Here is a 16048-nt window from a genome sequence, read left to right as displayed (position 1 = left end):
AATTGTTATCTCATAGATTGGACATGTCATATTAGAATCCAAAACATAATTCTGAAGAACTACGGATAGCGGCCTCGGAAATTCGGTCCCGATACAGCATAGGAGATTTTGGCCTTGAGGCTGGAGACTGTCACACGACACATACGGCTTACAGTCTATAGTGTCTATATGTCTGCTGCAAAATCGCCTTGGGAAAATATATTACCGAATAAATACGTGGATGAAAGCCGAAAACTTGGTACACTGTTACATGAAATCATCGAGAAATAGCCTCATGACCGTTTTCGGTATGGTACACTGTCAAAATTAATACGAACAGACCAACACCGAATTTTGCGTAAGATTTACTGAGGAATAGGCTGATCAAGCGATCAGCTCTTAGCCGCCATCGAAAACGAAACAGCTATCGCGCTTGACAGGGGTTGTAATTGTAAGCAAATGGCCTGAAGGCCACAATTTCACGGTGAAATTGACATTGGAGAATATAAAATAAAAGTAAATATTTGAATGCAAACCGAGGATGTTAGTAAACTGTTTCATGATATCATCATCTCATCACCTATCTCAGTATGGAACACAGTTAGCGTTAACACAGATACACCGGCTTTTGCGTGAAATCCGCAATGCGTTAGGTGGGCTAAGTGTCAGATCAGCGCACTTCTCTACCATACTCGACCTTAATAACGAAATTGCTGCCCTAATCATTGAGTGCCAACCTTGAGACTAGGCACAGCGTTCGATACTAAAATCAAGACATACCATGCAAAAGCTCCTGACGGATCTAGGTAAGGAGCATCGTTAAAATCAATGGAGACCAATACCGGCTTTGCGTAAAATATGTTTGCGATAAATGACGAGTCAGCTCTCACTCGACTTAGGAAACGAAATTACCACAAACACAGTACAGTGACAAACTTGAAACTTGGTACAGCGTTCGATACTAACATTAAGACTTACCGTACCAAATGTCATGACTGATCTCGGTATGGAACATCGTCAAAATCAATGGATACCAATACCGGCTCTTGAGTAAAATCTGTTTGCGATACATGACGGTCAGCACACACTCAACTTCGGAAACGGAATTACTACCCTAAACTTTAGGTAGAAACCCTGTAACTTGGGACAGTGTTAAATACTACCATCACGACATGACAAACCAAGTTTCAAGAATTATCATGGTGTGAAACACCATCAAAATCGACCTATACCAGCAAAGGTCGACTAAACGCATATGACGGTAACCGAGTTCAGATATAGATACGATTGTTACATCACACCTTAACCCTTTTGAAATCGGGTCAGTTTTCGCGAAACTGACCATCACTTTTCAAATTCATGCCGTGACCTCAGCAAGACTCAAATATGGGTTGTTTCAGTTTAAAAGTGGGCGGACTATATCCCTCTGCCGTTTTCGCCTTCGATCGACACCCCAAGACATGTCTAGGGTTTTTTACAAGACTAAACAAACGAACTTTTTTTCTGAAAAATCTCTTTCTCTCTTCCATTTTTCAATACCGACCCCCAGGATGGCGTCAGAGAGTTAAAAATGATGCATGAGTGCGTAGCCACCGTGCACCGTTGCCTGGTTTCGAACAAGCCGTCAACCATGGCCGTAAGCCGCGCGGATTGCCAGATATCAAAAAATCAAAAATATATAAAAATTTACATATGGGCGTGGTCAGTGAGTGGTCATAATGGTCAAGCTCAAGATCAATACCGAATCGGATCCCTACCTCCCAGTTAATGGCATGAAACAACGTGGTATACTTTGTCCTGTCGTATCCAACCATTTGCAGGCATAGTTAACCAGTTTAGGACTCATATTCGGCCACGAACCAGTATTTTAACTTGACTATGTTCATGAAAATCACTGAAGCGTGACCACAAGTAACAAACCCCCTCAGAATACACCCCACAAGAAGGTTAGATGTTTGAAACTGTGAAAAATTACACAGAATACCGTACAAGTCTACTTATAATGTTCTGGCAGAATTTCTGACTATATTTCCCACTCGGAAAATATCTGGAAATTTTGTGTGATAACCACTTTTTTAGGCATGCGTATTTTCGGCCGAACTCCTCATGTAAGATCGTCGGTACTCGAAAATTGTCATGCCTTCTACCTTCGAATTAGGTATCATATATATCAGAAGATTGCTAGCTTTCTCTAAAAACCAAAATGAGGCCTCTAGGACCTACAACAATGAAGATATGTCGGGCTGAAGTTGAGCGATGAAAGGACGCGGTGATATATAAGCGCAGACTTCAAAAGGGTTAAGGGCGACTAGGCTATGTTGCCCCGGTTGCTCGGCAATTTTATGAATAGGAGAGAGTAAATCACTGTTTCTTTATTGTGCGCGGCTTTGAGAGAATAGACAGTGAAAGCTTGTTATGAGCGCTACCGGGGCATGCCCCGGCTAGGCATTCGCAAAGCGAAAACACTGAAGAGAATTCGATTTTCGCAGACTTCGCTATATATGGGCGGGCATTTACAAGCGAAAGGACAAGAAGAATACGATTTTCGCTGTGATTTCGGTATATATAGATTGCTGTGCGTCTCTAAATGGTAAAGAACTGTTATTGAACAGAATTTTAGGTGGGGCAATGCCCCAGTTGCCCTATAGGACGAGCCGCCACTGCTTTGGTGTTATCTTGTGAGCGATCGTGGGATTTGTAACCTATTTCACACGTTTTTTTGAAGTGTTGGTTTGTGAACGCGGCTATTGTTGATATTCGAATCGCCGTCTACGCCGGCTCTGTGGCAAACTAATTATCAAAATATTACTTGTGCGTAATTCCTACCTTTGTAACATCAAACCACGAGAGATGGCTATTCTTATGTGTTATCTTGTGAGCGCTTGTAGAGAATATTTCACACCTTTTTGGAGTGTTAGTTTGTGAACGCGGCTATTGTTGGTATTCGATTCACCGTCTACGCCGGCTCCGTGGTAGATTTTCAGCCAAGGAATACTTGAATAATTTTGGGGATGATAAAAAAGTTAATGATACGATTGTGCGTGCTTTTGTGAAGAGTTTGATTTCAGAGTAATAAACGAATGTGTAAATGTGTATACTTGTGATTCTTGTTGCGGCTGTGAACAGCAGACTATTCTGTAGGCGTGAAACAGCGAATAAGCCGAAAGTATTATTCAGGTAGCAACCAATAGCGAGGAAAGAGAACGCGATCGGTCATTTGACACGACTAAACTACGACATCATATATCATAATTTACGATCAAACTATTTCACACTGACCGGTCTAGTGTAATATTCGATAGTAGCACACGACTGCACGGAAACAATTCAGCGCGCAGGTCATTCGGAATATAGGTCGCACTGCTTAATCCTTTTGCAAGCCACGTTTCCGTTTGCGCGGTTATTGTTGGTGACTATTCAACATCGCGCGAGAGATGCCTGAAAGTGCGAATCACGACCGCACCCATAAGCCACAATAGCCGCATGCGACCGCACCCGTAAGAACACATGGCGAATCGCCACAGATCCCGTAAGAATACACGACAGGCGAATCACCGCTACAGCCTATACGTGAAAGTACGACGTGCGAGAGATGCCTATACCCGAAAGGGCGATTCACGACCGCACCCATAAGAACACATGGCGAGTCACCACAGATCCCGTAAGAATACATGACAGGCGAATCACCGCCGCAGCCTAGAGCAAAAAAGGCGAGTCACGACCACGAGTTTTCGCGGCGAATCACGACCGCGGCCTATACCCGAAAAGGCGAATCACGACCGCACCCATAAGAACACATGGCGAATCACCACCGAGAGGGGGGGTCTGAAAAGGCGAGTCACCACCACGAGTTTCCAGGCGAATCACCGCCGCGCCCATAAGAACCCTATGGCGAATCACGACCGATCATACTAACTACTTCTGTTGTCTTGAGGGAATATTTAATGGAAGCGTTTTTTAATATTAATTTCCAAATTTGAAAAACATGCTGGATAATACACGTATTTTTCAATCTACTCAGAATTGCTCTGCCGGCAGTATGTTAGACACCCCTGGCATAAGCCGAACGAGCCAAGCTTGCTGTACATACATATGCCATTCTCAGGCTTATGTGAATGAATGATTGATACGAACTGAACGCGACTCAATTTCCAAGTTCTCGCGAATTCAGTAATTCTAACTAACCTACTTCGAAAAAGAACTGTCAACCTATAAGCTTAAATCAACTTCACCAACTTTGCATGTCGGTCAGGCCGGGGCCAGCGTCTTATCATTCCTGCATTTATGAGACTTGCTTATCCAACTGAGGTATCGGCTTGCCTCATGTCCGATTCTTTACGAAGACTTGAGTAGACTTCTTTAAACGCATCTGACCAGCGTTTTTGTCACTGCGCCCAACGCACCTAAAACCACTTTGCGATCCATTTCACAATCTTTTACAGCACTAAGTACAGAGTATATGTATTTTATCAATTTTCATCAGACACTTTCGTACCATGAACGTGAACAGCGGAGCTCCGAAAACACACAAATTCAGTTATATATAACAATGAAAATATATCGTTCCACTTTGTTGGTAGGCAATGATCGCAAGTGCCTTTTGTCCCTGCTTCATTCGCTCGCCGGACCTAGCCTGGACACTGGCTACACATTACCAGGATGTTCGATAACAACAGCTCTTGGGCAAATACCGGGGGCCGCGGGAGACTCTTGCAGATCGCCCATTTCACCACAGCTCGGGCTTAGAGACTGAAAAGACTTCGTTTCAATAGAACCGTGTAAACCTCCGAGCAAATAGATAACCCCGTCCAAAGATGTCGCTGCAAATTCCGATCGTCCCGGCGTCAAGGTGTACGAGGCGGCGCCATTCCAACGGTGTGCCAAAGAATTGTACTCCTCAACTGTATGCCCTCTGTCTCCACCGACCAGATACACGATATTATCGTCTGTTACAAGTCTGAACGATCTTCGCTTGTACATCATGGGCGTGATTGCACACCAGGAGGATGTGAATGGGTCGTAATGCTCGACGGACGTTAGAGCTGTGTATTGAGATTCATCCCAGCCACCAGCGGCGAAGATTAGACCACCCGCCACTCCAACCTCCAGAGCGTATCTCGCTTCATTCATTGATACACCAGATGTCCAAGAGAGCCCGTCATAAAATTCGACTGTATCCAACGATCCTGGGTCTGTAGTAAGAATTGCAAAATCTTACGGTTGGAAAAATCCAAGAGAGCAACTACTAGACTTTTATAACATATTTCGAGAAATCAGTTATTAATTCATTAGTATCGAATTATACGATAGGTGTAATTATAGCGACGGATGCTTCTTCCATGAAATAAGGTCAATAGCATATACGAAAGAAGGTTTACTCACGGACAGACATGGACATGATTTAATATTTTATTCTGCGACGTTCTCACCAGAACTTTTTGCCAGAATAATTTAATATAGTGGTTCTTAACCTTGCCTTCAGCGCCCTCCAAGGGGCGCTGAAGAAAAATGGCTCCACAGTAGATGATATAGTAGTAGTAGGACATATCCTTAATGAGTGTTCAGAGCAAATCAACATTTCTAAAATCATGTCCAGTCCTAAAAATTTTGGTCGCTCTTCGCACCGATGTTTGCTGTTCATGTTTTCATAAATATAGTGGGTTATTATAATTCATGTAAAAACGAATTGCGCGTACTTTTAGATCGACAATTTCCCGTTAAACACTGCCGTCACGCTTTCTAGGGTTATTTTCAACAAAAAGTTTCGAATTAGGTAATATATCCCGCGGAGCAAAGCGTGTGAAAATCGAAGAAGGAGGCCCTGTAGGCCTATATCACTTTTGAGAGTGAGAGCCCCTTGTACATAAAATATGTTTTGAAGCTTTGTGCAGGAAATGAATAACTAAATATACTTGTATTTGAGAGCTACAAAATTAAATCGCCAGAATATTTCATGGTATCAAAAAGGATGATAGTATCTAGTGTTGTAGTTCACAATCTCACATGAAAGTTATATAATACGCGTTGCTTTGCTTGGGAATACATTCATGTTAAAATTAGTAGCTGGGTACAGTACTATATTCAATGTGAACAGGTATACGAATCCCATTCTCTGTTGACTTACTTAGTCACACAAAGCACGAAGACAAAATCCAATACCATTAATTTCCCCGTATTGCCAATCGCATACGTGAATTCGGGATGGTTCGAAGCACAAGGTACGAGACCGTACCCGATTGTTGTTATATACCAACCATGATTTGACCCTGAATATATCACACACAATTATTATATGGTTTATTATAGTCGAGTGGTGCTCGAGTGCGATTGAAGCGCGGAATATTTGCAATACCAAAGTCCCGAAAACACCGACTGAACTTTGACCTCTTACCAGGACCGAAACTCCTGCAACCCAAACCCCCAATCGGTGAGTTCGAAGGGTGCCCTAAATTATTTCTGAGAATGAAGATAAATTACACATCATGTTTTGACGACTCCCCCACGAAAAAATACGCATTATTACTATCATAGAAAATAGAAATAGGAATTCTGGCGTCGGCCATTATCACGCCACGATTCACGAAGACATATGAAGTTCCGGTCAATGTGGATGTGGGACACCGAGTGTCAAGTCTGTCAAAAAGATCGTCAGCGAGAAAACCTCAGGTAAAGAGGATTGTCCTTATGTTGACCGTAAACTTTGATGTATATAAGTCGAATTGTCCATAGGTGCTTAAATCGCTCGTGCCGAATTACCATATTATCATGTCGTCGCAATCTGCACTCACAGGACAAATAACATAACAGAGAAAAATTATTTGCCAGTGAAGAAATACCAATTTTAAATCGTGTGCTTACTCGAGTTTAATACGTTTATGCGTTTCAATATATTTTGACTATTTAGCGGACAAGAGGTAATAAAATAACAATATGTAACGAAGTAATTGTACCAACAGGCTCGACCAACTATGTTCAATTATTATTAATCACGTGACCTTCATTTACCAACACAGCAGCTCACTCAGCGATACTGATACGTGGGCTGAGAGGATAAAAAGTTTATAGCGACATATATATGCTATACAATTACCACCTATTCATTCATGTACTAGAGAAAATTTTGGCACCTAGGGTGACTACAGCGAAGCCCCCAGAGGTTTGGTTTGTCACGCTATGAGCGCGCAAGACAAACCTTTGTTTAGGGGGTTGACCAAGTGCTGTTACGGCCCTCCCTCTTGCCCATTGTCTTTATTACAGACCTTACAATACGAGGTGGTGGTGGGGCGCTAGAGCACGATAATTTTCGAAAGGGGGCGATGGAGGAAAAAAGGTTGAAAACCACTGATTGAATATATTAATGGTCAGTTGATTGTTCTACACGACAAGAAGCAGCGGCGATTTTACGGCGGTTAGCGACAAGACTGACGGTAAATCGCGCACAAATCATCCATCGAACTGTACCAGCCGACTGTAGGATAATTCTATGCGTCTGGTTAGCGATCGCTGGAAAAAATAGGGTTCGGAACAGGCAGTCCGCCGACTCTATCAAGACCGACCTGATTGAGCCTTGAATATTATCTGCAGGCGATCATTAGCTAAGCCTTAATGCTAATTTCAGAGCGTGAAATCATCTCCACTAAGCTCCGATGTCACGAACCAATGCCAGGAATACCGGTAACTCCACACAGGCCGAAACCCGTGGAGAAGTGGCTTATTTTCATTAAATTCCTTACTTTAATTTGCATTCTATTTCAATGGTTCGTAGGTAATTCGTAAAATGATGTCGTGGCATTGCCAGGATGCGAAGATTCATACTAGATTTCAACAAGAATGAGGACTCTCGTCTCGTTCTGGTACGAAGCAGGAGACCAGCTGCAAGTCGTGGGTTCAAATGAAGTAAACGCATCTTAGCTGCCATGCTCACCTGGGTACTCATTTCGTCCGCCAATGGCGTAAAGATTTCCATTCAGAGCAATCAGACCGAAACCGTACCTCCTTTCCTTCATAAATGGTCTCTCCGACCACGTTTGTGCGATCGGATCATACGCGCACACTGATTCGAGCGGTTTGTTGCCAGCCATCAGGCCGCCAGCTACCCAAACGCATCCTTTGAACGCAGCCACAGCGGGCTCTTTTCTGCAGGTGAAAAGAAGTTGATTGGAAATCTTGTGGTGGTAGCTATAAACCGTGGCTTTAGTCTACAAGCTTAAGCCTTCATATATCAAATAATGAAGATGAGGGACACAATAATAATGATGCAGATCCGACATGAAGTGACATGATATACTAGAAGTATCCTCAGAGTCCTTTTTAAGCCATGCTGTCAGTCTGAAGCTATTTACCCAGTGTGACGTTCACATACGGCTGGACATAAAATGACTGAGGAGATAGGGCTATTCGACCTCTATCGTATGCATCTATAAAATACACTCCACCAATGGCAATTGAAAATCAATCCTAATAAAACCTGTAGAATATCTGCTCAAGTTCTATAACAAATCATTTGCGAACAATTACAGAGAACTAATAACCTTGCTACAGGTATTCTCTGCTCGATCACCGTCCATGCCCCGGAACCGAAAGCGTAACGCTGCAGAGACTGCTGCTGGGCGTTTGGCGCTCCTAGCACGTACATGCACTTTCGTGTGGCTGTTGATAAAAAGAATATCGAGCGGTGTGGGTCCGAAGAATTCAGCAATTATCCGTAAAAGGCCTACGTTGCAGAAGTTATCAATTCCACTTCAAATTCATATAAGATATCACAAGTCTACTAAAAAACTTCATCATCACTTACATCGCACAGTACAGACATTGTCACCCGTCAAATTCATGTTCAAAATGATCGACAAAAAGTTATATCTATGACGGAAGTATATGCATTTAAATGACTCAAAAGTTCACGATATCTTCCGCGGTTGCTTATATTTGAATATGCTTATGCCAACGTATAATTCGACCCTTGACTGGCAGTCGCGTAGTTTGTATGACGGGATGACCATATGGCCGTGCAAGATCTTGTCGTAAACTTCAACTAATGAACAATGTTACTTTTACTTAAGAAATACCGCGTTATACCTACCTGGCAATATCCGCCTAATTGTCCTGGGGCATCTCATTGCAGCCCTCTCTCTCGCAAATGCCCAGCGGTAATAGTTTGCTTCACGCAGAAGGTGTCGAGTAAAGTTTTGAGAAACTGAAAGTATGTCATCCTCAACGATGTCGAACTTGTTATGTGGGACTAGCGGTAGGCGGACGACTTGCAACACATCAAAGAAGTCACGTAATCTACATGTAAAACAATGGGCGCAGTTACAAATTGAAATCATCACAATAATAAGCAATCCAAGCGCGTCTTTATGCAACAACAACTTGTTGCCACGCTCGTGTCACTAATCAGTGGGCCCAAACATTTTTTTAGCTTGTGGCACTATCGAATTATTCGAAAACGCTTACGGCAGACTAATGAGATTATCTCTCGTCAATGATACGCTATACAGTGATTCCCAACCGCGGCTTCAAGTTAACATTATTGCGGCTCTGATTGACCTCTAAATATGCCACAAAATATAATAGACAATTGCTTTTTGGTTTTGAATAGTTAGTCAATTCTGTATATGAATATTAAAAATAGGGGATATTAGTTAAGTCTAAAGCCGCCGAAGGCCGCTTCTGAAAACCGGGAAAGATGATTCTTGCAGACTATGATGGCGTCTAACGCATGGTTGAATACTAGGGATGGTCTGAACCTCTGAAAGGTTCAGGTTCGTGTGAACGCGAACCTTTTTGAAAGGTTCTGTGTGAACGCGAACGTGAACCTCATGACGTCACGTGACGTCATATTGCTAATTCCAACCCTACATTTCAATCAAGTGATAGCCTATATCAATGTACACGATACCTAGCGACGACTCGGGCCACATAATGACACAATGCTTAAATAAATACATATTTGGCGTTTGAAACCTCGCTATATGTATCAACTGAGGCAGTCAAATGATATGATACTCCCATAAAATCAATATCATCCGTCACTTTGCAGACAATTTCGACGAGGAGTTGCCAGTGAATATAAGCTTACGCCTTCGCCTACGCCTTCGCCAGACCGGACAATGTATTCGGCGTCTGACTATTGCTACATTGATATTGGGCAGAGCGTAAAACATATTTCCATACTTGGTACCGCTATTAGGCTACCCCACAAGTGATGCAGCTGTAGCCAACGCCTCAATCGCACGGATTTTGTTTTAATGATACAGCAAACATATGAAGTCCAGATTGACTGCTAGATTTATTACATCAAAAAGCGATATCAATCTCATTGATTGGTTGAATAAGCATCATTCACTGACTACAGGTACTGCATGTCGCTCGTGATGTTGCGTGATTGATGGTCAAGCTCACAGCAGAGAGTCACTAAATATTCATAAACGGGAAGCTGGATATTTCGTGCAAACATTTGTAACAAAGCAAGTAAAATCTTTGAGATTGTCAAGGTGGATGCTCGTATGGTGTTGATTTTTTATGCTGCCAGCGATCGAACCAAAAATATCATATTGAAGTGAAAATTGTAATATATGAAAAAGGTTCACAGAGCAGAGCCTACCAAGGTTATGTTGTGAACGCGAACCTCTAAATTTCAGAGGTTCACACACAAAACGCGAACGTGAACCTGAAGTTCACACCATCCCTATTGAATACCAATCAGCCACTGGTCAGTGGTCATAGATCTTTATAGATCGTCTCTGTGATGAGTAAATGCATCATTGCAATATATACCACACAGAGGCCATAGGCGGCGAGTTACGGGATGACGGGGTGGCGCAGCCCCAATAAATTGTAATTCGTGATTAGTAATCTGATAATCGAAGCAACCTCGCTTACGATGTCGATTTCGACACGCTTGCGCTGAGAAACACCATCTCCTCTCTCTCTCTCTTTCGAGCGAATTCACGTTCCATTTCTCTTAAATACTATTTGAGCCCATATTCGTTTACAAAACAATTTTTGAGTTAGTTCCGTAATAGTCTCTTTATTTGAAGCTTGGAGCACGAAATAGCACAGTGTATGTGTAATTGTGTATGCCTGCGAATTGAAAGTCATTCCTGCGGAAAGTGCGCATATTCATTGCTCTATCAAGGCTTTGCCAACTTTCATCGTGAAATGCAACAATGCGGCTTAAACATCGTTATAATGAGTAAACAATTGTTGCGATGTCAGACTTGGAAACCCATTGCGCTGTGCGCAAGTTGCGGAATTACAGTACTGATTAGATGCGCGCGTTCTCGTTTGCTATCATCTGTAGGCTACTAATTCTTGACAGCTTTATACACTCGTATTCCTTCGGTGTCACTTGTCAGTGTTTGATTTGTTATAAATACTGCGCATTGTGCAGTACACGGCGTTGAATTACGTTGTCAAATATTGATGCAACACGAGATTCTCGGTGGCCCAAATTCTGAAATTACTCGATTAGTCTGAACGGGAACCTTCTATGTTCCGATAAACTTCATTGGTGGACGGACTCTATCGAGCGCAACCATATGACGGATCGAATATGCAACCTTTGGTTATGTATTTCTATTGATATGGTCGCGGCATGCACCCATATTGCTCTTGCTGCAATAACACGAGGATAATTAAAAGTGCACCGTTTTACGATCAAATTCGACTGGCGGATCGGGGCCTACGTAGACCAATAGGCCCCGGTCTGATACTAACCAGCGCGTTGTCGGCATTGAAACCCCAGGTGCGTAGCCAGGGAGTTTCTCATTTATAACTAGAAATCCCGTCATTTTGAAATGCCAATTCACTAATTCGTATTATCGATGCTGCGTACTGCAAATTAGCGAGAATCACTTGTATGCGAAATATGTCATCGATATCACACGTGCACTATCGTCGGTGGTGTGATTTAGGCCTGCTACCGTCCGCAGAAACACTTTCGCAAAACAGTAACAATCTCTGAGTGTAATATTGTTTGTGTTCATGTATCTTTTTGATTAAATCTTAAGCCCGCTTTTGAACAAATTGTGCTCGTTGCCATTGCCGAATCTGGGTGTTAAGGCATGTCTAGCGCACCCTGTTATTGCAATTATTGCAGGTTTGCGGCCTGTCAGCAATTTCGTTATCAACGGACCTTGCCGGCCGATTGTACAGTCCGATAAAGTTGATCACTACTATGTATCACGCACAGCGTACTGATGCTGATTTCCGCAAACTAACGATCCTTATTAGATGTACAAATTCGACCTCATCGTTAGAAACTTCAATCCCACCGCGTGCTCTGAGAAACAACATCTCCTATCGCGATTTGACGACCAAATATGCGTTTACCTTCTACAAATTGAAGTGCATTATTTGCATCAATGAGGGCCGGAAGCCGCGTTCAAGATATGTTGTGACCCATTTTCTGTGACAAATATTCTCGGAGCGCAAAGGTGAACGGCGTTTTATTATGTGTGCCTGCTAGTTGGAATTTATTCCAGTGCCCATAATGATAATCCAATTACGCTTTGCGAATGTAAATCGGGAAATGAAGCAATGCAGTCAAAATAGATGTTTTAATCAACAACCAACTGTCGCGATGCGAGCTACTCAATGCTAAGTAAGACCCCATAGTGTTGGTGGTAAGGGATAATTACTGATTGGCCTTTCCTGTCCCAGAATTGTCTCGCCGTGTTACTGCTCAGTCTAGCGACAAATGCCGAGCGTACGCGGCAATCATTGCCCTAATTTTGCAATCATCTCAGCGGGAGATCGCGTCGCATTACATTGTGCGGTATGCGTGCACAGACGAATGTCGCTAATTGGTTGTGGCCCGCATAACACTGATAATACGACTGGTTGAATTGCAACTGAATATTAGCGTCAGAATGGTCATTGCAAAAGGGCGGGATTCTGCGTTTCAAAAGGAGGGAGTTTCGAGACTCCTGGCTACGCGCCTGTCGCTGCACCATGCAGAAATAAAAATTCGCGCCTATGCCAGAGGCAATTGAGCTTTACCTTTCAATTTTGTTCTTCTGATACCAACGCTGCAGGGCATAATATACTCTGTCTTCGGACGGCGCCATGATATCATCTTTTTCGAGAAAACACTTGACCTGACTCGCCCTTGCGCGCAGGAAGATTTGACCTAAACGTGCAAAATTGTATCAGCCAATGAAAGCAAACGACCGGGAAATCTTGATTTCGCAAGTCGAAAGTTTTATATCGTTGCTCGTTTTGGGTATAGTCGCACGGGAAGCCAAGCAGCACGCACAATTTCGTTGCTCCGTGCATGAAAATCAGTTGCTGCTGTTCCAGAATTGAACATTATTCTAAAATCGCCCTCTAATAAATCAACTAGATATATTGGCAAACTGGCGAAATGACCGGAACAGTCCGCAGATAATATTGCATTCGTGATAATGGTTCTTCCAATTTACGCCCAGCTTTACCAAGTCTCGCCTTGGTTTTTATGATTAGAATCTCAGAACCTCCAGCGCCTGCATAAATTCTTTACAATCAGTCGAGTGAAAGATATAATGCATCTATCATCTTCAAGCTTTTAGCTTACTGCTTCCGACAAAAGCATTGCGTCACGACAACTCGTATATTGCAAGCAGACGTGGACAACTAGATAGCTCTAGTTGTCTAATTAAGAGTAATTAACGCGAAATGCCAGTAATTTGATTAGAAGCTTATTTGTAAATTTTCAATGCGCACAAAGTTTTCTTCTAACCTAATTTCTGGTTTCCCTCGAAATGTCACAGGAGAACCTGATAGTGCGAAACGAGCCAAGATATCGATATCGACATTTGCCATCCTCATGCTTTTGACAATCAACTCTGATCTGACACGAAGTGAAACTTGATTCAAGTAAAAGTTTTCTCGCGCTCACAAAACCTGACTATAATGTAGTTGGAGAAAACTGTTGCTATAATTATAATTCTGATCTCATTGGAAAAGACGGAAAACGTCCCTAGTTGTGCAAATCTGACAAGGGATAAACCATTCTGGCTATACATAGCCTATCGCAAATGTATTGATTTCCGTGCTTAATGGTTTGTTAAATCGCACAATATTGTCCACCTTCACAGAAGTTTTGATGGCTGGCAAAATCTCTTAAAACAAAATCGTTCAGAAGACGGTGTATATACCGAGGTCAACTGTCGCGTCTCTTCTATATGAGAGACCGCGCGTTCTGTGATTGCTGCAGCCAGAGATATTTGAGATCTCAAGAGACGCACTTGACTAATTTAATGGTCACCGACCTTACTGGCACTAGGGATGGTTCTTAAGAGGACGCAAGGCTCTGGCGCATCTACGGAGAATACGCCACCACGCTTCGAAGCGTCAAGTAACATCACATCAATCTATGACGACAGTTGAATTAAACTGAGAACATCTCAAGCTTCTCCACAACATTTTCACCAAACCAAATCGTCATCGGCTCGAGGATATCGAGCTACCACATCGCCATGTAGCGGAGCCTCTCTTGATACCACAATATCTCTTGCTACAGCAATCACAGAACTTCACGATGTTTTTCTTCAATTCATATGCTCTGCTGAACCATTCCGGTTCTTAAATTTCGTAAGTCGAATAATCCGAATAGCAAGTTCTCGAGACGGCAGAAGTACTTACTTCGAGTGAATTCTTCGAAACACATCCCCGCATAGCTATATTCTTGGTATACCCACTCATCATCTACCCGTGGACGTTGCGCCATAACGCTTCAGTACATGTGAAACGTACCCCACTCGTATCCTGCACAAGACTCAACTTAAACCGAATGAAATCTAAAGATATGGGTTGGTAAATACCTGTACCGACGGTCGCCTGATGTACGATTGTTGAAGGCACACCAGAGGCACATGCCCAAACAATCATCATCAATCAGGCTTGATCAGTCTGGTTATCTTCCGCCGATGCGTATCTCATGGAAGAATCACGTGTAATCGCTAAAGCCTCAATTATCGAATGCATATGGCTTGTTCCGCCGTTTCAGTCACTCTCTGCCGATTTGTGTTCCGTTGGTAGGCCTACTCTTCAACTCTTTATTTCAATCCAAGTTACAATACGAACTTCTCAGCTGGGGTGCTGCTGCACGAATACTATTGACCAACTGTCAAAACTACAACATCGGATTCTCCGTATTATTGCCCAGGCCCCAAGTGGGCCTGGATGTGTGACTGTAAATCACTATACACTAAAGATGTTGGCGTTCTAAACATAGAAGACATGAGAAAGCTAGAAATTCCAAAGTTTATGTAGTCTATAGGCCGAGGTGGGCGTCTGAGTCAAAGACTACTCCAAGTCGTTTCGGCATCCTCCTATCTTTTCATTATATCGCAACCGTGTGGTGTATTGATTTGGTCAAAATATTAATAAAATGATGATGATGGGATCAGAGTTATATCAATTGTAATTTGTAATTGAGGTGAATGTAATTAAATCCATCTTTACATGTAATTGTAACTGAAGCATTTTTATTTTGTGTAATTGTAATTGTATATTGTTGAAATTTTTGCCTAATTACAATTTCAATGACAGTAGATTGTTATTGAAACCTGACAAGCACAACATAAAATAATAGGCGCTTCTTCGTTTTACGATCAACAACCAAATAGTGTTCATTGTGACACCAACAACCGTTTCCAATGATTCCCTAATATTCCCTCACCAACAACCGTGGACTTGGGATACCCTAACCACAACCCACCACCAACGCTAATGTCCCCCACTCCTAACCCTAATAAACCTCCAACCCAAATATCCCCAACCATCATCCCTAATATCCCCACCCTAATATTCGCACGCTTGCTACCTTAGCCAAGAATTATTTGGGACAACAGCGACATCAATCCCGTCAGAAATAATATTTTCAATTTCGGGTAACATTTATAAGGCGGTAAAAAATTTACTGGACCAGAAACTTTTCGAACCCTAATGTTCATCAAATGCAATCCAAGAGTTTTTGAGCGAGTGAAAATGTATATGTGAACCAAGATCTTGTAATTTGTAGTTATCAGGTGCTTCTTTCCTTTTGCACTCATTTTAATTTTACACACGTCGTCGCTATCATCCT

General features: G+C 42.5%; 1 protein-coding gene across 1 annotated transcript; it reads right to left on the bottom strand.

Annotated features, from left to right (window-relative positions):
• Positions 1-4425: 4425 nt before the first annotated feature.
• On the bottom strand, positions 4426-14788 carry LOC145442317 (kelch-like protein 35). The gene is made up of 6 exons (XM_080320212.1): positions 14605-14788; positions 12982-13111; positions 9059-9264; positions 8511-8628; positions 7904-8115; positions 4426-5171 (listed from the first exon to the last, which is right to left on the bottom strand). Exons 1-6 carry the CDS (start codon positions 14687-14689, stop codon positions 4624-4626), a joined length of 1299 nt encoding a protein of 432 aa, XP_080176338.1. The 5' UTR covers positions 14690-14788; the 3' UTR covers positions 4426-4623.
• Positions 14789-16048: the final 1260 nt, after the last annotated feature.

This window comes from Botryllus schlosseri, chromosome 7 (assembly GCF_051294905.1).
Source record: "Botryllus schlosseri isolate E-star chromosome 7, Bs_hap1, whole genome shotgun sequence".
Taxonomy (NCBI): domain Eukaryota; kingdom Metazoa; phylum Chordata; class Ascidiacea; order Stolidobranchia; family Styelidae; genus Botryllus; species Botryllus schlosseri.
Note: the sequence above shows the minus strand (reverse complement) of the source record. Positions and strands in the feature narration are given on the sequence as shown.

Bases quoted from the DNA above. Each gene is read 5' to 3' on its own strand.
- LOC145442317 (XM_080320212.1), bottom strand. From the start codon at position 14,689: ATGGCGCAACGTCCACGGGTAGATGATGAGTGGGTATACCAAGAATAT. The intron at 13,112-14,604 runs GTAAGTACTTCT...TTGCACGTTTAG, and splicing joins TTTCGAAGAATTCACTCGAA to GTCAAATCTTCCTGCGCGCA. The intron at 9,265-12,981 runs GTAAAGCTCAAT...TTTTACATGTAG, and splicing joins CAGAAGAACAAAATTGAAAG to ATTACGTGACTTCTTTGATG.